The sequence below is a fragment of the Danio rerio genome, chromosome 22 (assembly GCF_052040795.2).
Source record: "Danio rerio strain M-AB ecotype USA chromosome 22, GRCz13ab, whole genome shotgun sequence".
NCBI lineage: Eukaryota > Metazoa > Chordata > Actinopteri > Cypriniformes > Danionidae > Danio > Danio rerio.
Window position 1 is genome coordinate 10,669,952 of NC_141042.1, and position 22,549 is coordinate 10,692,500.

At 35.4% G+C, this 22,549-nt stretch overlaps 3 protein-coding genes across 3 annotated transcripts in view; 1 reads left to right on the forward strand and 2 right to left on the reverse strand.

Moving 5' to 3' along the window:
• Window positions 1-163: 163 nt before the first annotated feature.
• On the reverse strand, window positions 164-14,476 carry rdh5 (retinol dehydrogenase 5 (11-cis/9-cis)). The gene is given in 6 exon segments (NM_001030101.2): window positions 164-1,401; window positions 2,771-2,934; window positions 5,765-6,023; window positions 6,095-6,414; window positions 6,501-6,566; window positions 14,435-14,476. Coding segments are annotated over 5 exon segments (981 nt in total). The 5' UTR covers window positions 6,518-6,566; window positions 14,435-14,476; the 3' UTR covers window positions 164-1,180.
• A 169-nt stretch (window positions 14,477-14,645) lies between these two features.
• On the reverse strand, window positions 14,646-19,154 carry bloc1s1 (biogenesis of lysosomal organelles complex 1 subunit 1). Its single transcript, NM_001044350.2, is given in 4 exon segments — window positions 14,646-15,915; window positions 17,441-17,573; window positions 18,457-18,529; window positions 19,029-19,154. Coding segments are annotated over 4 exon segments (378 nt in total). The 5' UTR covers window positions 19,090-19,154; the 3' UTR covers window positions 14,646-15,804.
• A 1,785-nt stretch (window positions 19,155-20,939) lies between these two features.
• The window catches only part of tbc1d20 (TBC1 domain family, member 20), a 12,276-nt gene continuing 10,666 nt past the window's right edge, over window positions 20,940-22,549 (forward strand). The window contains 1 exon segment of the mRNA NM_001025172.1: window positions 20,940-21,005. Within this exon segment, the coding sequence (NP_001020343.1) occupies window positions 20,945-21,005 (61 nt within the window). The 5' untranslated portion in view covers window positions 20,940-20,944.

The following is a 22,549-nucleotide window of genomic DNA, read 5'->3' on the forward strand; positions in this document are numbered from 1 at the left end:
GAAAACCATGGTTAAGTTGTGGTTATGGTTTAACTCCAATAACCATGTTTTTTTTTCCTATTTGTTGTAAAGCTCCTAATTTATATATAATTTACAAATATGATCTTACCAAGAGGTCTTCAACTTACAACTTTAAAATAAAATATAAGGATAATACAGCTTATAAGCATTATGAATTAAGTTTATTCTAATCTGCCAAACACATGGACTCAATGCATTTGGGCATATAGACATGGTCAAGACGATCTACTGCAGTTCACACCGAGCATCAGAATGGGAAAGAAAAGTGTCTGAGAAACTGCCGATCTACTGGGATTTTCACACACAACCGTTTACAGAGAATGGTCCGAAAAAGATAAAATATTCACTGAGCAGCAGTTCTGTGGGCGCAAATGCCTTGTTGATGCCAGAGGTCAGAGGAGAATGGCCAGACTGGTTTGAGCTGATAGAAAGGCAACAGTAGCTCAGATATTTTCAGATATCTTCTTGGCACATTTTGGGCACATTAGTGCCAATTGAGCATTGTGTCAGTGCCACAACCTACCTGAGTATTGCTGACCATGTCCATACCCTTATGACCACAGTGCAGGATACCAGCAGGATAACATGCCATGTCATAAAGCACGAATCATCTCAGACTGGTTTCTTGAACATAAAAATAAAATATTAAATTATTTCTGGAAAGAGATTGCAGATTCTTCAGGGGTTTTTTTTGTTTTTTTTTTGGAAAGTTTATTGAATTTGTACATTCTTACACTTATGTGTACTCCATTTGCAATTAAACTTTCAGTTAATGTGGCACAATGTGAAAACCAGCAACTGACACTTTCAAACAATTAATGGCAATACATCTGTTTCACCGTGAAGCAAATACTTATGTCAGAAACAGTGATGAATATTTGATTTGACTTAAGGCAAGTTCAGGCAAAAGTCACTTATTAGGCAAGAGAAATAAATGCCATTGAGAAACAAGAAATAAGGGCAAGGTGTTGAAAGTAATATGGACACACTTAATTGTTCATAAATATATAAATTTAGATCTCATAAATACATAACTAAATTCACAGTCATCTAGTCAAAACCCCAAAATGAAGCGGCATCCAGTGTATAAGAAAGAAACCAATAGTAAGAGTTTAAGAGCTTCTGGTCTAAAATAACCTTTTTTAACCGCACTCCAAATTTAAACACCTTTTGCTGGTTTTGGCATCACCAGCTTCAAGGCAATATCGACAAAGCAAGCAGGCATATAAGACAAGGGGATCCACAAAAACTTGGCATCCCAGCCAGCGCTGTAGCGAGTTCTTGGGTGGACGGCTAGCAGAGCGTGCTCCATGCAGTTGGTCACTTTACTGAGGTCAGAGTCGCAGATGGCGTTCATGATCAGCCTCTGGATCCAGATGTCTGGAGAGATAAAAATAGTGTTTTTTAGTCTTTTTTTTAAATTATTTCTAAAACAAAAAATAGAATTTTATATATTACAAATAAATGAAACTATATGTTTTACATCGTTGTATGGCCATATATATGCTTTGTTTATGAGATACAAAAAGAAAAGAGTCCCAAAAAAGTGGTACAGCACGAATCAATACTTTGATATTTCCGGAAGCGGAAACTGAAATAAATGTGGACCCTGTTGCAGTGGTACCCAACCTTTTTATCATCATGGACCGGTTTTATTTATGGAGAAAATGACAAAGCACTGCAATTTTTGGATGTTCTGTGTTTGAGATAATTAGTCAGTTCTTGTCACATGACTTGCGGTGCGCTCACAGCATTCATTCAACTGGACACGTCTGGAAGACACAAGCCACGCACCTCCATTAGAATTAAAGGGATGGCCCAGAATGTAATTTTAAGGCTTGGTTGTGTTAATAAGATGCAAAGCAATGTGTGCTCATGTTTTACTTGAAGGAAATCATGTTATTTTTTCATAAATCTCACTTTGATTTCATAAAGCTACTCTGTTAACATGAAAATGAATGATATATTTCCTAGGTTCTCTGAAAGGCCTGCCCCTTAAGTGACTCTGATTGGTCATCATCATAATGTGCTGCGATTCGCGGATCGGCTCCACGTCACGCCCGTACAAGCGTGAACGAGTGAAAATGGGATGCGGCTCCTTTAAGAGTGTGTGTGTGTGTGTGTGTGTGTGTGTGTGTGTGTGTGTGTGTGTGTGTGTGTGTGTGTGTGTGATTAAAATATGATATCGTAGTGGACCACCCCTTTAACGAACTTGCGGAAGCTGTAGAAAAAACTTGATATGAGAATGGCCCCTAAAGCCACCGTCAATTGTGATCTCCAGCAGTTGATCTTCTTGCACAGATATGGTGGATTCACCCGATTTGTTGACAAATGGGTAGCAGATCTATTCCTTGGCAGTTCCCAAGTCCTTCAATGGGCCTTTTCCCCTTAGCAAAGAAACTTTCCAAATACATCTGTTTCTTACTCATTTTGCTGCTTGTAGGTTTAATTTTAGTGAACAAGAGACCGAGATGTAAGAGAATGCGGTCATGTTTCAAAATAAAAGATTTTTCAAAATAAAGATTGTTCTGACTCAGATAATAAATAAAACAGAAATAATTAATGATTTCCTTGGCGGCCTGGTACCAATTGATCCACAGACCAGTACCGGTCTGCAGCCCGGTGGTTAAGGACTACTGCCATATTGTACTGTACCAAACCATACTGTAACGGTCAGTGTAAATAAGCCATAAATTGACTATTTTTGGTAAAATGGAAAAAATGGCAGTGCTTAGCATGAAAAACATACATTTATCCAAGTATTTGTCTCCGTAGCTCTCCTTCACTTCAGGAGTCAGTTGGTTCCAGAGACGATGAAGTTCCCTCTCGATGGGCTCCAGGCTGGTCACCTGCGTCTTGAAGAAACCAGGTTCGATGATGCACACATTGACCCCAAAACCCTGAATGTCCCTCCTGAAATTACATCAGAACTCATCAGATTTCTCATGAAAACTGAGGCTATGTTTACAAGACCGTGATGTAGCCAAACAGAGAAATGTTTTAACCTTGTGTTTGAAATTTTTTTCACTCAACAATGTTTTTAAAACAATCTGTGTTACACGTCTGCAAAAATGGCCAAAGATGTGAAATTATAAAGTTTGCATTTAGATATTGCTTGACGCTATTTGCAGGTTTGGCATGCTGTCCCGGAAGAGAACCCCAAACTCAAAGATATTAGCATGGAAGAGGAACCGAGATCAGGTACTGTAGTTCTTGAGAGCTCCTCCTGGTAAAGCAGGAAAAGGGGGAAATGGGGTGGATGGGGGGATTTTTTGAGAGCTTGAAGAAGACGATAAGGGAGTAATGCTCGACAGGCTTTTTATAGAGAGTTTGGAATAATCCAATTTGCTTACTAATAACAGATGAGAGACCAGTCATGATCAATTCTATCATGTGCTCCTCTCGAAATAAGTTTGTAAAACTCCACTCATAAAACTTCACTCATAAGTGCTCAAAAATGACATATGCTAGACCAGTATTTGGCGCGATCACTTTGTTAGTAAACAGTAAGGAAGTTACAATGTGCCATTGATGGTTTTGAAATAGTTTGTAAAATTTGCTGTGTGTGTAGGATGTGTTTTGGTTGTAATGTGAAGTAAATCCACACTTTGCTAATAAAGCATCAGCAAACTCTTGATTAACAACACAACCTCACACACATTGTGTGTTTGTTTTTTTAGCTTGACCTTAATCTACACGTACACAAGCATGACATCATCATTTTCAAAGACTCTGGTTCTGAGGTGTTTACATGGACATGACAATGGGGGTGTTTTCAAAAACCTCCACTTAACCTGTTTTCAGATTTTTCATTTTCAGACCTAAATATGCTGTTGTAATGTAAATAAACAGGTAAAACATATAAAAAAGGTTAACATTTTTGACTACAAGCATTATGTAAAGGGCCCGTGAATAATACACGTTATTCTTGATGTTTATGTTTTCAACCCAGACCTTTCACTGACTATTACATAGAAGTCAGTAATCGAATTATTTGCCTTAATCCGAATAAGACAATAATATGATTAAGGTGTCATGAGTTGCCTTTTAAATGCTCCTTTCATGACCCATTTTACATGTTATAGTTTATAATACGATAAATGTCATGACGTCCCCATTCAACGCTTGTTTCTCCAGTCTCTGGCGACTAGACTGCAGCTTTGGACAAGAGGTTTGACCAGAGGTGAAATGAGAACTGAGCCTAGTTTCTCTCGAGGTCGTTTCCTTCAATTGCTGATGTTTGTTCCTCGCCACTGTCTTCAACGGCTTGTTTGGTTCTGGACTTGTGGAGCTGTACATGGATTTGCTCTTCAGTGTTTAGACTTTCAGCTGTGAGAATTAAACCACACTGAACTAAACTTACTTCAACTCTAAAAACTGGACTGACACAGTTTCAATCTAATAGAACTTCTGTGTTAACCTGCTTTGACACAATCTACATTGTAAAAGCGCTATAGAAATAAAGATGAATTGAACTGAACTGAATTGAACGCTAGTTTCCTCAGGCGTTTTACGCAACAACAGTTTGTGTTCATAATGGCTTCATATGTGATTTTGTTTGATTTTAATCTTGCAACAAGTTCAACTTCAGTTCATTTCTCACACTGTGCGTGCAAACAGACAATGACAGATACAAATTCTCAGGCAACAGGCCACCTCTGCCATTTCATTCACTAACTTTTCATTCTTGCTACTGTGACAAACTCTGAATGAGGTAGTGGATGAGAGTGCACAGTAAAGACTAGTGGAAGAATTCTTAGCATATTGTTGCCTGCTTGCAACAAAAATGTGCTCTCTTGCTTGAAGCCATTCTCATTTGTTTGTCGTCACTTAGTACTACAAAATGGTAACAGTTTGATTAATGTGTTTACATGTCTGTACTGCACTTCAATGATGCGAATAACTTTGGAAAACACATCTTACTTTGATTTCTGTTAATTCGATTATGACGTTTGTCGGATTAAGGTCATCAAACAAACAAAACATGCTAAGAAAACAATGCTAAAGTCAGTTATTCTCCTTTGAAAATGTGTGTTCCGCGTCAATGTCTGGCTGCGTCTGAAATTCCCTACTACTCAGTAGGTACTGCATTTCAATTTAAACGTATCACTCGGTCGTTAGAAAATAAAATTCTATACAGTATGACTGTGAAAAGTATGAATGGAATTCTGACGTTCTACATCCGCCATTTTGTCATGGTCACGTGACCTACCTGCGTCAGTTGCATCGCTTTAGTCTCATTTAATTATTCTCTCGCGAGGCATCATGGGATAGCGCAGCATGCATGGAATGTGCACTTCAGAATTTCGCCGAAAGTAGTAAGTCATCCGGGTACTTCTCGCATTCTATGAATTCGCACATACTACTCGAGTCGCATACTGATTTTAGCGTACTGTATAGTATGGAAGTATACGGTTTCGGACGCAGCCTCTGTCTTTATTTTGGTCTCTATAACCCACCCGCTACCTGATTACCCAAATATATATCGACAACCCTACATTGGCACTATAAATATTTTATAATAACTTCTGCAATATTCAATTTAAACTTGATTTTATAGCCTCTTCTGCTGCATGGAAATTTGTTTTTGGCAGCACTTAGTAGTTGTTTAGCTGGATTATGACTTAGTCGGAGTAAGGTAATCAAAAATCGCTGTTTACATTGTAAACTTTTAATCAAAGAGTTGCCTTAATTACATTAAAACTAAAGTATTGGTGTAAATGTACCGATTTATTTGCAATACCTGAGACAGTCGGAGAAACTCTCCACTGCGAACTTCGAAATGCAATACCCGCCGCCATTAGCTGCAACTCTACCCAACACCGACGCCACATTTACAATCCGTCCACGGGCCTTTTTCACAAGTGGTAAGAAGGTCATGGTGGTCTCGATCACACCAGTCATGTTGACTTTGAGCGTGCTTTCGAAGTCCTCGATTTTCATCCACTCCGATGGACCCATTGGAAGGGAACGTCCGGCGTTGTTCACCAAACCCCAAAGTCCTAAAAAGTCAGCAACGAATACGTCAAAATTGTGTCAACTTTTATTTTCGAGGCCCAAAACTTAAGCTCACCTTTATCTCCAACTTCATTTTTGGTCCATTCCATAGCCTTCTGGATGCTAGCCGAGCTGGTCACATCCAAAATGCAGGTCTTCAAGAAAGGTCCTGCGGCTCTTTTCAGATCATCTGCGCCTTTTTCTGTAAGACACCCGGCTAGGACGCGGAAACCACGTTTGTCCAGGCGTTTGCACAGTAGGTTTCCAAAACCAGAGTCACAACCGGTCACAAACACATGTTTTTCTGAGACTCTAGTGATCTTTAGGTTGTCCCGGTAGAACCATACCAGAACCCACAGAATCGCAAAGGTACCCAATGCATATGTGCTGGGACAGCTGTTACTGTAAGCACAAATTGTGTAGTGCAAAGTTTACATATTTGGTGGCATTGCTTACAGTGTTGAAATCAGACATGCTCTTACCTCAAGAACTCATACATCGCTTCTACCTCCTGAGTGGCTCTGCGGAGATGTTTTGTAAACAATTGCCTTTTGGTAGAATGCCAGTGACGTAAAAAAAGAAAAAAGAAAAACACAGCAGTGCAGGTGTAATTAATGCAGGAAGAATCAGGATGCAATGCATTTAATCGCCACAAGGGGCACCATAATAATCCAACAAAGCAAAGCATTTTGTAATGTAAAAATATATTAATAATCTGAACTCATTGAAAAATTTGAATAATTTATCCTATGCATTCTAAAGTGTTTTAAATATTTTACAACTATAAAACACAATCAATTTCTAATTTGTTTGCAGATTTGTTTTAATAATTAAAGTTATTGATTGAATTACACAAATATAAGTTAATTTCGTTATTTCTTTACACTTTAAACATTTCCTTTACACTTTTTGTTGTTGTTAAGCAAAACTGATGTATATTTTAAATATATATATATATATATATATATATATATATATATATATATATATATATATATATATATATATATATATATATATATATATATCTTTTTTCTTTTTTACATATTTCCCAAACACACCCATATATATAAGGGGTGTGCACAGCAGCCGGTATTTGTAACTGTAGTTGTATTTGTTGAGGGGGAAAAGTATTTGTATTTGTATTTGAGTTCGATTCAAAATAAGCGTAAAAATCCTTTTTTTCTTTTTTTTTTTTGCGTTACACTTCTAATTTTACGTTATAGTGCAGGTTTTCTTTAATTCATTAATTCATTCATTTTCTTATTGGCTTAATCCCTTTATTTATCCGGGGTCACCACAGCGGAATGAACTGCCAACTTATCCAGCATGTTTTTACTCAGCGGATGCCCTTCCAACCGCAACCCATCTCTGGGAAATATTCTTTAATTACATCCATTATAATAATTATGGATATGCAATATTGGTTGATGTTTTCGAACATGTAACAAGGAACATCATTGAAAAGAAAATAACATAACAGCCATCGACTCATCCATGCTTATACCAACAATTAATAAAATACCATTGTGAACATTATGAACCCCACCACCCCCCATCCTTGTTGGAGGACACCGAACACAGAAAAAAACAAAAATTAAAAAAACAAATAATACTTCAAAGAACTGTTCTTCTTCTAAAATAACTTCTCTCTAATGCACAGAATTCTAAGAACTAAAATTTATCAACCCCTGACTGGGACATCTGGCAGAACAAAAGTTGTATTCTACGTAATACTAAAAAATACAGGCCTGATATTGTCAAATGTCTGCCAAAAAACAGACACAAAAGTTTTTTTTTGTTTTTTTTTTTCTTTTGGGGTGGTTGGGTGGATAAGCCTGTTTTGCATTAAAAGCAGCTAATTTTTGATTAAAACTGACTTGCAGAGGGCAGAACATGGCTGTGTTGACGGTTTGGTGCTTGTGAAGGTTTTGGCAAAATATGGCTCTGATGATGGTTTGGTGCTGGTGGGGCGGGATTGGTGCTTGTGGGGGGGTATATGCTTATAGTATGTGATTATGCATAAATTACCGCGCAAACAAAGCTACGTAAACAGAGCAAATGTGAGAGCACCCGACTGCAGACGTTAATAATGCAGCTCCCGATCATACTTCACTTCCCAAAACTGTCTCCAGAAACCAGTTAAGGTACAAAAATCTATTCAACTAAAATAGTGATGAAGTCAAGATTTTTTTTTGCTCAGTCAAGCCTTCTCTGTTGCTGTATGGGCTCGGCAATAATATCATCTCGGGCTCGGAGCAGCCAGCCTTCTTCGTCTTTTTCTAGTAATTTTACGGCGGTTAGCATCCAGCGTTTTGGTGCATTACCGCTACCTTTAGCTTCGGAGTGTGGAACCGAGGTTAGGTTTACAGACTAATCATTTTTCTCCCCACTTCCCTATTTCCCACCCCTTCTCATACACACACATACATACTTAAACACACCTCTCCCCTACTTCTATGTTAAAATAATAACCATAATACTCTAATACTACAATGTACTCTGATACCATATAATAATAAGCACCACAGTACTCTTACTCCTACTTTTACTTCTACTACTTCTACTACTTGACTATATTTAACTCTATTCCCTTTACCTTCTATTACAATTTAAATTTATTAAAAAATTTATTTTTTATCCTATCATAAACACCTGTTGTTTCAGGAACTTTATAAGTATTCTGGTCTGAATCCTGTCCTTTGTACTTAGTTAACCATTTAGTAATGGCATTTCCTGAATCAGTATCTCCCTAGATCATTTCTTATTTCCTCCCTCTGCTTTTCATACCTTTTGCATTTTAGTATCACATGTTCTACTGACTCCTCTTCACTACAGCCCTCACATAATCCAGTTTCATGCTTTCCTATCAATTTAAGTGTTTTATTTAATAAGCAATGACCCAGTCTAAATCTTGTTATCGCTATTTCTTCTCGCTTGTTACCACTACTGACTCTTTTGTGTTTAACGACCTGTTGAATTTCACACAAATGCCTTCCTTTCTTTTCTCTGTCCCACTTCTCTTGCCACTTTTGATTTATTCTTACCCATATTAGACTTTTCGCTTTTGCTTTACTAACCCTTATTTGCATTTCTACATTTTATTTTGTTATCCTCTTTTTTGCTAATCTGTCAGCCATTTTATTTCCCTTCATCCCTCTATGACCTGGAACCCATATAAAGTTCACCTCCTTTCCCTGACTTGTTGTTTTTGTTATACACTGGAGTACTCCATACAAAATATCTTGTCTACTTGAAGAAAAGGACCTTAGACTTTCAAGAGCTGATGCGGAGTCTGAACATACAAAGATTTTGTCCTGCCCTGTCAATTGTACGCAACTTAATGCTACTAACATAGCTAGCATCTCCACTGTGTACACTAGAGCAGCCAGCCTGTCTCAGTCAACTCTTTCACCTCCACCCCGCCCCCCCCTGAATGTCACTCACTCATGCGGGCATGCGCTGCTGTTACATGAGCAAACGCAGCCTTTTGATAAGTTTTTCTTGTTCCTGAATACAAATAATTTTTCAAGTATTTGTTCGAAATAAGTATTTGTAAAAACACGCTATTCGTGCACAGTATATCGCACAGTATATTGAACAGTATATTGTATTGTATATATACTTTGCACATATATATATATATATACACAGTTGAAGTCCGAATTATTAGCCTCCTTTTGATTTTTTTTCTTTTTTAAATATTTCCCAAATGAATTTTAACAAAGCAAGAAATTTTCACAGTATGTCTGATAATATTTTTTCATCTGGAGAAAGTTTTTTTTTAGCTAGAATAAAAGCAGTTTTTAATTTTTTAAAAAACATTTTTGGGACAAAATTAGTAGTCTCTTTAAACTAAACTCTCTTAAACTATTTTTTTCGATACAGAACAAACCATCGTTATACAATAACTTGCCTAATTACCCTAACCTGCCTAGTTCACCTAATTAACCAAGTTAAGCCTTTAAATGTCACTTAAAGCTGTATAGAAGTGTCTTGAAAAAAATATTATTTACTGTCATCATGGCAAAGATAAAATAAATCAGTTATTAGAAAAAGGTTTTTAAAACTATTATGTTTAGAAATGTGCTGAAACAATCTTCTCTTCATTAAACAGAAATTGTATATATATATATATATATGTGTGTGTGTGTGTGTGTATGTACACAGCAAAATATGGGGACCCAAAACAACTCTATGGGTGTTAATTTCAACACTTTGAAAGTGTCTCATGGGGTCCACTCAAAACAGAGTTAAATCAACACTTTCAAAAGGGTTGGCACATTGACACCGAAGTAAGGGTTAATTTTAACTCTGGGCAGAGTTAAAAATGTAACTATATTTAACACCGCCTGGTAGTAATTTTTTTACTACAATATATTGTTATTTTATTCAACTCTCTTGAGTGTAAATATGGTAAAAAGGTAAAATAGACTGTAAATTACAAAAGAAAAAACATTTTATTTGAAAACATTCACCACTTCAACAATTCATTCAGTTTTTAAAATGCAACAATGTCAAATATGCTTTAAATGTTTTATTAGTACAGACAGTATCAACAAAATATGTATGACCAGTGCTCAAAAAGGCTGTTTCAGTCCTTTGGTCCAAACTTGATGTGTAATCAGAGCAATTTGAAAGTTCAATATAGCGTCACTTATAGTTTTCTCTGAACTCATAGTTTTCTTCTGAACTCATAGTTTTCTTGTAAAATTACATTTTAAACAACTTGGTGTGCAAATCTTTCACTTCGGGTGTTTCCTTGGTCCTCCATATCAAACACAGCAGTTTAAATGAAGCTATACATGCTGTAAACTTGTGTGAAAACAAACTGGAGCTAGGAAATTTCATCAAGCATGTCCTGTTAATGAAGTGCTTCCCAGCCACAGGATGACCTTTTTATCCATGACGATGTAGTAGCTGCTGATCGCTCGTCTGGTGGTTCCTGATGCACGGATATAGGATGATGCTCATCTAAGAACTCTTCAAGACTCCAGCATGACTAAGAAAAATGTTTGAAAACAAATTGCAATCAAATTCTATGATATATTTAAAAGAACATTTAAAGTAAATAAAACATTTAAGAAATCTAAACTCACCTTTTGAAAATCTTCAAGATGATCCACAACTTGACTCTCCCAGCTGGTTGATGTGACAGGATATGGAAAAGTAGAAAAAACACATACATCACTGTTGGATCTCCAAAAACAATTAGGTTAACCACTATGACTAGAACTGGAAAAACAGGCAGCTGTCTGTCCAGAATCCTGAATTTAACACAACACTTGGAGCAAAATTTAGAGGAGCTTAAAATCTTTTATATAATTTAGTGATGCTGACTTCCCCAAAATATTGGCCACAGTGTAAAAAATATTCATAAACTTCATAAACAACACTTTTCTGTAAGCGTGTGCGTGCGTGTGTGCGCGCGTGCATGTTTCTTTACCAGATTCAACTTGTTAGGCCCTTTCAGGTCCAGTATTGACGCCACCTTTCCTGGAGTCTAGCAGATGTTTCAGGTCCAAATATAATCTAAAATATTAGGATAAGCAGAAGAGGAAAAGTGCAAAGTAAAGAGCAAAACATTATTTAAGTAACAGTTCACCCACAATACAAAACTTATCACCTTCATGTCATTTGTTGCTCTAATGCTCTAATACCCTCTCAGCTTGTGAAACAAATACAGAACTTTATCAAACATACCTTCATTATTATCACCACATATGACCAAGAAGGTGTGCTTGGTCATTCCACCAACTCTGGAAATACACCATCCATCTCTAATCAGCCACCGTCACAGGGTCTTGTGTTATTGTATAGAGAACTGTGGCTGTTAAAAAACAACAAAACATTAGTATCTAACACATATGCATAACCTTCAAATAAAAAAGAGAGATGAACATCACAAAGTATGCCTCACACTTTTTCAGATATCTTTTGATTCAGATGTTGATTATTGATAATAAATCTACAAATCAAACCTGTATCATCATTAGGCTGCTCAAATATGAATCAGTTGATTAATTTTACAGACAGGTGGCTGTTTACAACGCACTAAATTGTCTTTAATAAAAAGGAAATGTTGTGTACAGTGCATGCTAAGTTTAGCCTTTAGTTTTAAGCACAATATCATGCGGGTGAAAAAGCTTGTCTAAGATGTTCCTGACTACATAAATAGCCTAACTTACTAACGTCAGACATCCCGAGTTGGGAAAAGTAATTTTCGGGGGATACAGAGTTGATTTGCGGGAGGTAGCGGGAGAGATGAGAACCTGAAGAGCAATGAGATGAGTTGCGCGCGACGTACCTGAAGAGCGGTGGGGGTGACTTGCGCGCGACGTACCTGAAGAGCTGGGAGGGATGCGGTGGAGAGGGGTGTGCAAAGTGTTTAATGACCGGGCGGGAGACGCGCGATTTCCGGGAGATTATCATTCATTTGCGGGCATCTACTTGGGCATCTGGGAGTCTCTGTGCATTTGCGGGATAACGTTAACGTTAGTCCCGCAACTTCCGGGAGACTTCTGTAACCTTAAATGTCTGAAAAAGTGCAAACGCGGTCATTTAAAGACATTAATGTTAACATTCCGACTTTAATGGTTGTCAACACTTAATATAATTCAAGCGTACGTTATCACGGGAGTCTATGGACTAACGGTATATGGACGTCCACGAATGAACCAGTTTAAAAGGGCCGCGGTGTTTAAAATAACTAAATTAACGTACACGAATAATAAAAAAATCATATGTTTTAGTCAGGAAGCCTTTTACAAGTAAGCATATGTTCATTTACTCACCAGATATGTTTTAGAAACTCTCCAGAGCTCAGAAACCGTCCTGTGTTGCCGTTAGCATCCGGGCAGAGCAGGCTAGGCTGCTCCGGGGATTCCCTCGCTAGTTTGCTTCGAATTAAAGGAGAAGTGTCAATTTTATTTTACAGATGGGTAACAACGCACAAAATGGCATTAAGCGTGACAGAAATGTGATGAACATGTACATTTGATGTTTTTATGCACTATGTATGCGTGAGCATATATAAAAACATTCTTGAAAAGAAGTGAATAGTAATGCAGTTAAGCTAGATACACAAACGACCATGAATGAACCGCAGAAGATTAAAATTGTCACTCCATTCTAAAGTTATTAACTTAACAATATGTTTACAACTGTATTTCCTTAAAGAAAGTCAGTAAAATACCAACATTTAGGTAGTTTGACTCACCAGTTGCTGTTCTAAACCTCAGATGGAAAATGGCGTCTGGAAAATTCTTCAGTGACTGGGGCTGCATGAATTCCCGGATGTTGGAAATAACACCACCAAGTGTAGAAAAGATAACTCCCTGATTTCGCACTGAATAAAATCAATTCTAACTCTTATTATATTCATTTATCAAAATCTAACTCTTTAACGTCAACACTTTACTCTGAAATGCTTTAACACCGAGAATTTAACTCAGATGAATTTGCTGTGTATATATATATTTATATTTATATTGTATATATATTTAACATTTGCATAATTAAATTAGAGCTGATTAACTGCAAACAAAATACTCACGTAATCTACCCCATGAATTGACGCGTAAACCATAAAACTTTATTGACGTAACGTGCTCTTTGGAGGCTTATTGAACAATATTGACTCACGTGTTTCTCTTAGATTATGCAGTCACAGGGCGCTAACATGCGTAACACTGTCGTTTTTCAGAGCACATGAGAAATCTCGAGCTAAGGCTCTTAAGAAACAATGGGAGACTTTGGTATCGGAGTAGGGTTTGAGACGGTTTCCGTAAAAAAAAAAGAAGTGAAAATCCAGCAGCACAGTAAACACTATAAGCTTCTCAAAGTTCAAAACCTATTAGCTTCGGTGGCTAATTGGCAAAGAAAAATGTTGAGGATTCTTTCAGGATACTAAAAAACAATGACAGAGAGGATTTAAGCTCCTAGTCTCATTAAGCTATGAGAAATGTTGGCTTATTAGAAAAACAAATAATTTTTTTTATTAAATATAAATAATAATAATAATAATAATAAATCTGTTTACATACAATGCTTGTTATTTCTCATGATATTTTAAAAATTAACCACATCTCAATCAATCGCTAGAACAAACAATTAAGAAATGTTTTTCAAAATAAAAGTCCTTTAATGAATTAAGTTACTACAAGCAGTAAATGAATTACTTTGCTTTAAAAAATGTAGACATGATTACTCCACTTAACCTAATAATTATTTAAATGACTTTCAGACAAGTAAAAATTAACCAAAAATCTGAAGCCAGTTTACTCAAACACACGTAAATGTACTCAACAACTCAAACGTACATAAATACTAATAAATCACATATTATTATTAATAATGTTCATTGAACATACAATTAAAACTCTCGGCTACTAAAGTAATGGATCATCAGACTTACCTTTTCCCTTCTTGGCTCTAGAGCTCCTGAATGGTGAATGATGTGGAGTGGGTTTTGCGTCTGAGATTTATCCGTAAAGCTGATCCTCTAAGACAGGGCCACAATTTCTAATCTCCAATCCAGGCGTATTGCTGTTTGGCCATTTTTTGTGTGTGTGTGTGTGCGTTCTTGTGCAAGTGTGAGCCCTAAATAACTGGACTGGGAGGAAACGTTTGAGGGAGAATCTTGCCAATCCGCTTTATTTTTAGGTTGATTGAATTTGTTTTTGGATGGTTGACAGGCAATTCTAAGCAATGACAAGAGTGTGACATTGTGGCATTTTTCCGTTTACTGCGGCTTGAAACAATTGCTATTTTTGTTCACATTGTTGTGGATGATGTTATTTGACCTTATTGATTTAGAGACCACGTGGAATTTTTGATGTTACTGAAAATGTCAAAATATTGGTGAAATAACTTTATAATGTCACTCTGTGTCAAATAGTTCATAATGAAGTTTTTTTTTTTTTTTGTCAGATTTGACCTTGTTTAAACATAAACAAAATAAGTGATCATTTAAAAGAACTATAAAGCTGATAAACAAGCAAAACCCAGTGATTTAAAGTATAAAAATTTAAAGTTTTGTGCTCTTTCACGAAATATTTCCTGTTTTAAATCCGCTATACATGATTTATTTAGTATATGAACTATTAGTTTCACTGAGTGACATTTTAGTGGATGTCTTTTGTAAATCATCATAGAAATGTTGAAAAAAATCAAGCAGAAAAATCAACCAGAAGTATTCCAACAGAGCAAGTATGTGCAATCTGGCATGTTCCACACATTTTTGTCAAGTTTTACTCTTTCACCTTACATAAATGAAGTTAATCCCGTGAATCTGAGAGACCTTTGTTTTAGCTAGAAATGTGGATTATATAGCGTCACGGTGTGTGCACAGCTTAAAACGGGTTACACAAACTAGCAAACCGTGAAATCCCACAAAAAAACGTATAAAATCTATTTTGGCTCGTGATTGTGTCTATAAAAGCTAAAATAAGCCTTTATAATCTTGGAACTTTACATTCATTACTGAGGTTGAATGAAAAACATGACAAATGTTGGCTAAATGGCATGCTAAAGCATTGAAGCTAATCTGCACTGGAGAATATCTGTAATATGTGAGGAGAAATGTAATGTTAGGCTCAAATGCAACAATTATGGCACTTATTTTATTACGCAAACACATAAGATATGATACAAAACACAAATGAAAATGAACCGTACATAAATCAACAGGCGTCCCAGCAGTGCTTCACTAGAGCAAACAAGAGTCCAGGTTTTATCAATGGTTTAAGTGTATTGGTCCACTTTGGACCTTCAAAGTCTGTCCGCTCATGTGGATGCCGGCTGGACCGGGCCTTTATGCACATACTCCAGTGCTGTGGCAATCGTCCGCATGTCCATCTCGATACTGCGCGCCCAATTCTCCACGTCTCCGATTTCCTATAAAAAATGTATCTGTCAAAATAAATCTCCATTTTTACTTTAGGGAACTGAAACTGAAAGTGAACTGAAGGTAACTGAGACTTTTATTTTGGTATGTTGATGTACTGAAACAGAATATTGAGAAAAGGGTGGGGCTTTCTTTTTGCGGATCATTTCATCATAGCAAACTACTGGTAAAAAGGGCCGTAGTTAAGTATACTGTGACTGATGTGTCAAAGTGACAAATCCAAGAGCAATGGTCAGACTTTGATTGAAGATTACCAAAACAAACTACATTTTTGTTTTGTTTTGTTTTTGGTGTAATTTAAGATTATTTACCAGTTATCATACACAAAAATGGCTGCGGCAACATCTCTGTTTTCCCTTGAGTTTTGTCAGTAAAGGTGCTGCGCAGATCAGCTTATCACATTCATCAGAAGTTGGCCCCCAAACTGACACAGGTAATAAAAAACTCAACTTCAGTCATGTTTATGTTGTGAAAAATCAAATGTCCACTGTTGATTATATCCGACTTTTGTTTTCTAGAGCGATTTTAAAACGTTTAATATAGGAAGTCCTCAGCTATGCATAGGCTGTTATTAACTAGAGACTGAGTGCACATAGTTTTACGTTAAGAAATGCAGTTTTGATTTTACAAACAGTCGGCAAATACCAGAGCACAGATGTAAAACAGTGATAAAATTTTGTTTTCAGTCACGCTCAGGTGAAAGTCACATTAGTTTTGCCTTCATTCATTTTTGTTTTCAGTTGTTACATACAGCATGAGTCTTCAACACATTATTCTTTTACAACATGTTTTAAAACATGACAGTTTAACAAACTAATTTCTAATAACTACTTTTTGGACTTTTCAATGGTGACAATTATTTTGCAAGACAATTGTAATTAGATTAAAGTGTAAATTAAAGACTTAACTAGGTTATGTTAACTAGGAAAGCTAGAATATTTAGTCAAGTTATTGTATAACTGGTTCGTTGTGTAGACAATCAAAAATATATAAATAGGCCAGTAATACAGACCTTAAAAAAGTTTTTTAAAAAATTAAAAAGCTTTTACTCATGACAAACTATAAGTAATAACACTTATTATGACTCCGGAAGAATTATTTTTATTTTATAGGAAATACTGAGAAAATCCACATGGTTTGTTAAAAATCACTTGGGAAACATTATTTTAAATTAACAAGAGGGCAAAAAATATGCAACTGTGTCTGTTTACAGGTGCAAAAATGTGCCTTGATGTACTTGAATGTTAGAAATGTACCTAGTACCTAGTGCTACAACAAAGTTGCTTGTCACATAAATTAACGAAGACTGAAAAATGATGCATAAAAAAGTCACTTTGAATAATTGTTTAAATAGTTTGTAATGTATGTTAAAGTGTGCCTCCTAAAAATACAAGTGACTCCAGCCCACAACCCCCCCTAGTTACTCTAGTCTAGAACCGCCACTGCCCACATGTGCGACTGGACTGCCCAAAGGGTTAATACTGAAGTATTTGCTATATGATTCAGCCTGTGTACCTTTAAGGCCTGGTTGAAGTTCTCCACCATGTTGATCCACTGTGCCGTCTGCTTGGCAAACTGACCGGCCTGAACCTGCAGTGTCTTCACCTCATGGTCCAGCTTGCGTTGATTGACGTAGGCCTGCGCCACACTGAGAAAAAAAGCAATTAAAATGTCTTGAAATTGGCATGAAATTAAAGGTTTGACTCTTCTAAAGCATAAAAACACCATATGTTTGTGTTATTCTCCTTTAAAAATGTGTGTTCTGTGCAAGATTGTCTGTCTTGTGTTTTGGCCTCTATAACCAGCCCACTGCCAGATTAGCCAATTATATTTTGGGACCCCTTTATCGGAACTATATTTTTTTGTTAAGTTAAATTCTGACAAATAAAAAACTTTTTTATTTTAGATTTTACAGACATTTTTTGTTGTGCGGCAAAGATTTTACATATAAATTCATAAATTCAATAAGGCAGATTTTAACAATCTGCAGTAACTACTGTAAGTACTTTGAAAGTGTGAGCTTTTTTTCATACATTCAGGCCTGTGTTACTTTACAACACATAAGCAAGCTGTTTTCCAAGAATATGGGAGATTTTTTATTCATTAGCCACTTTAACCTGCACTAAACAGTAAAAGTATTTGCTCCACAATGTTTATGAGCCCCTAATAAACTAAAAAGCATTGATAACAACAGTGTACAAATCAAGCAGCATCATAGACTTTTATTTACAGGTACAAAAACACCAAGAAGTCTCATATGATCATGTTTAAAATGACATTAAAAATTATTTTTGCACGCGACATTTCTTATGTGACCATACTTATAATAATGCACAAGATTGTGATACATTTGTTGTGAAAAGCCATTCACTTACATTCAGTCATGCAGTTTTAAGCTGCTTTCACAGAGTTTTGTCATAATGTACACACTTAAAGACGTGGATTATGACCACATTCATCACATGAACTCACCATAGAAATCCTGTGCATTAAGTAACACCCTAAAAAACTATAAAACCTTTCCAACTCACCCTACATTGAGATGATCCACCAGAGCTTCAGTTAAACATGTAGCAGCTGCTATTGCTTCTCTTCTTCGTCTTTCTGTAGATTACAGTAGCATTTTATAACATTAGGATTTATTTCAGGACATTATTATTTAGTGTAAAGTTTAACATCTTTAAACATAAATAAAGCAATTTTTAAATTCACTTTTGTAAAAATAATAATAATAAAAATAAATAAATAATGTATTAGTTGTTTGTTTTTGTATTGAAATAAACACTAAATAAAAAAAAATCAAGGTTTCTGAATATTTAATTTTAATGAACTTCTATATTTTGTTACGTATTTATTCATAATTTTTTGCATGTTTTGCCTTAATATTCTCCATTCATGCGATATATAAGTAGTCAGGAAATAAAAAAACAACAACGTCAAAGCAAAAGATTAGTGAACGCCAAAAATGACCTCTCAAAAACCTAAATCTCATTGGAATATCGAATGCAGGTTTTTATAAACGTTAACTTAAAAACTTTAACACATAAACTGTTATATCTACATTTAAAAGGCCCATGAAATAGAGATTTACAGACGCACATACCTTGCAGCTCCTTCCTTTCGTTTTGTTTCGCTTGGTGTTCTTTTAATAACCGCGAGAGCATTTTGGCTACTTAATTTAGCAGAAATTAAAATATTTCGATGTGCTTGAAAGCCAATTTTCTCTAAATGTTTTGACAATCACTAGCCTCACATGACAAGACGCTCTGAAAACATACGGAGACCGCGGAAGGACAAAAATATAGTGACAGTATTTTAAAACGCCGTTTCAAAATAAAAGTTGTTGACAAGACAGTTCCTCAAAGAATAAATATTTGTACTCAACCACAAGTGGTTCCAAAGATTATTAGTAGATATGAAAAAAACCTTTTGGAAAATGTTGAAACTATTGATAGTCATTGTTTCTCAATATGTTATTTTGTGTTCAAGAGACTGGAAGGTGAGTAAATAATCACAAATGTAACTTTTTTTGGTTCCCTATTTCTTTAAAGGGATATTACAACCCAAAATAAAACTCTACATTCGTTTTATTTTTTACCTTTGACTTGTTCAAACCAGTTAGATTATTTATATAGTGGAAGGTAAGTAAATAATGACGAATTGTACTTCTTTTGGTTAACTTTAAAGGGATATACACCCAAAATAAAAATTCTACAATCGTTTATTCATCCTTGACTTGTTTCAAACCAGTTAGGTTTTGTTTATTTATTTATTAAAGTGGAAAGCGAGTAATTAATGATGAATTTTACTTTTTGGTTAACTACTTTTTTAAAAGGGATACACCCAAAATTACAAATTTTACACTCGCTTATTCACCCTTGACTTGTTTCAAACCAGTTGGATTTTTTGTTTATTTCTGTTTAATATAAATGAAGATATTTTGAGGAATGTTGGACATTGACATCCATAGTATAAAAACAAATACCAGAGCAGTCAATGGTTACATGTTTTGCTATGTTTCTCTTTAAAACTGACAAACAGTGGCTTAAAATGTATTTGAATGAGAGTTAAATGTATTATTTATCATTCATTTTACATCGTTAAGTTATTATAAATTACTGTATCATTTATTGAGTATGTTTACGTGAGAAACAGCAATGGGGTATATGCACACAGATTTTTAATTTTAGGACCAAAAAGCTTCCGGTGAACTGTCTTTTCATTACAAAGTCACCACGTTTAAGATTTGTTTTGCTTTAAAAGTGTACTTCACTGCCTGATAGATATATGATATAAAGTGGGTATCAGACCGGTCAAAATGCACTGCATTAAATTCCATTTTCCCTGTCATATCTTTAAAATATTAATTTATTTTACCCCAGTATTTTCAACTGTTTTTGCGCTAGCATGCTGGTACTAACAGCTTTAGAGTTATGGTCTATCATCTCAATTTATGCTTGAACAAATGAGTGCTTCCGTTTATTTAACTGGTTGTTTTTATATCACATTATGATGTCGATTTTGTAAAAAGAAACCGTATAAAATTGTAAAAATTACATTAATCTTTCATCGGACATTTACCGTTGGCTGGAAATCTGTGCAGCTCATTTTAATAGGTGTGACACTTTTTGTTTTTATATTGGGGACTTTTATTTTGAAGGTTTTCTACAAGGCCACCTTGTTCGTGCTGAAACTAAACCACAACTCCCACAATCCTTCACTCCACACGTAAACATTAACCCATATGAAACTACAGCTGGTGCTCCTGAAGCGATTCACATGAAATGACACAAAAGGTGCTCCGTGATCCCGGTTCAGTTCGGCGGATCTCGCTCATTTAAACCCCTGTCATGCGCCACACACACCGGACAGACAGATGACTTTCAACGGACAAGAGTTTATTGAGCTGCGCGGGCCTGAATGAGATGATGTGGCCTTTAAGTTAGCAGAGCAGCTAAACCTGTTGTGTTTTTCTGTGGAGTAAAACGATGGAGCTCGAATTTGAACATTAGCCACAGGATGAATCTGAAGAGGTCGCGGAGTGTCGGAGCTTCCCCGCTCAATGGAGTCGGAAAACAAGGTGTGTTTTACTGAACTCTGGTCATATATGACAGCAGGAGGAGGAGAGGGTTTACTGCTTCACTTTAACTGTCGATAAATGGAGAAATGTCGATAATAATAATTTTTTACAGTTATAAAACTATCGAGTGTTGATAGATAGATAGATAGATAGATAGATAGATAGATAGATAGATAGATAGATAGATAGATAGATAGATAGATAGAAATGAAACAAATATACGTTAGAGGGTCTGGAATACATCTGTCAGTGCAAACATTGATGTAGATAGATGAATAAATGACTATCTATCTTTCTATCTATCTAATGTCTAAATAGTTGGGTTAAAAATACCCCAAAATATAACCCAACTATAGGTTATTATAGCACTTTCCCAACTATGGGTTATTTTATCTAATGCATTGGGCTATTTTGATTAAATGTTGTTATTTTCCATTCTGGTATTACTATTGCTACTATAACTAGTACTACTATTAAATTTATAATTATGACTGTGTAAATAAATAACATACAGTATTCAAAAATATTGAAAATGCTTTTCCTTCATTACATTTTACTTCCAGGCACTTTTGTTAAAATAAATCAAGAATCGCAAACAATAAAGAAACAGAACAAAGTGCAGACAGTTATAAACTGTGCAAGCAGAACATCATGTGTTGATTGAGCAGAATATAGAGCTCTGTGTGCTGTAGAGGCTGTCCAGCAGCTGCAGCAGGCTCCACTCAGTGTTAACAATGTACAATACATTTTAACCACATCCGAACGCTTCTAAAAGATGGTCTTGGATAGTAAATTGGATATAAAAACATGAAACCGAGAGGTAATTTGATTAAAAATAAATGAAAACATTACATACGCATGTTAATACAGCTGTTTTGTGTCAGTTAAATCAGTTGACTGTTGAAATTCAAATTTTTAACCCAACTGGTAGAGTTATTAAATAAACAACCCAATAAAGGTTAAAAATAACCCAACAAAGCACCAAATATTTAACTCAACTAGTTGAGTTATTGATAAACAATCTAATACAGATTAAAAATAACCCAACAAAGCACCAAATATGTTTAACTCAACCATTTGTTTAAATAAATAACTCAACATTTTTAAGTGTCTGTCTGTCTGTCTGCCTGCCAATTTGTCTATCTCTCTGTCTGTTGTTCCGTCCATCTGTCGGTCCGTCTATATTTGTTTGTAATATTATATTTATGTTTAATATGAATGTCTTCAATAAATAAATATACCACTATTTTGCACACACATTTACAGTAGTCAACATTTGAATCAGATCAAAAGCCTTCCTTAAAGTTGTCCTAAAACTATTGAACAACACATATTCTTGTCTTGAGACAATTTTGTATAACCTTTTTAGTTTTTTTGATCCACTTCAAATGTGGACAACTGTAACTGTGTATGTGAGTGTGCAAAATAGTTGTGTATGTATTCATTATAGACATAAACATTCATAAAAAAAAAATATATATATATATATATATATATATATATATATATATATATATATATATATATATATATATATATATATA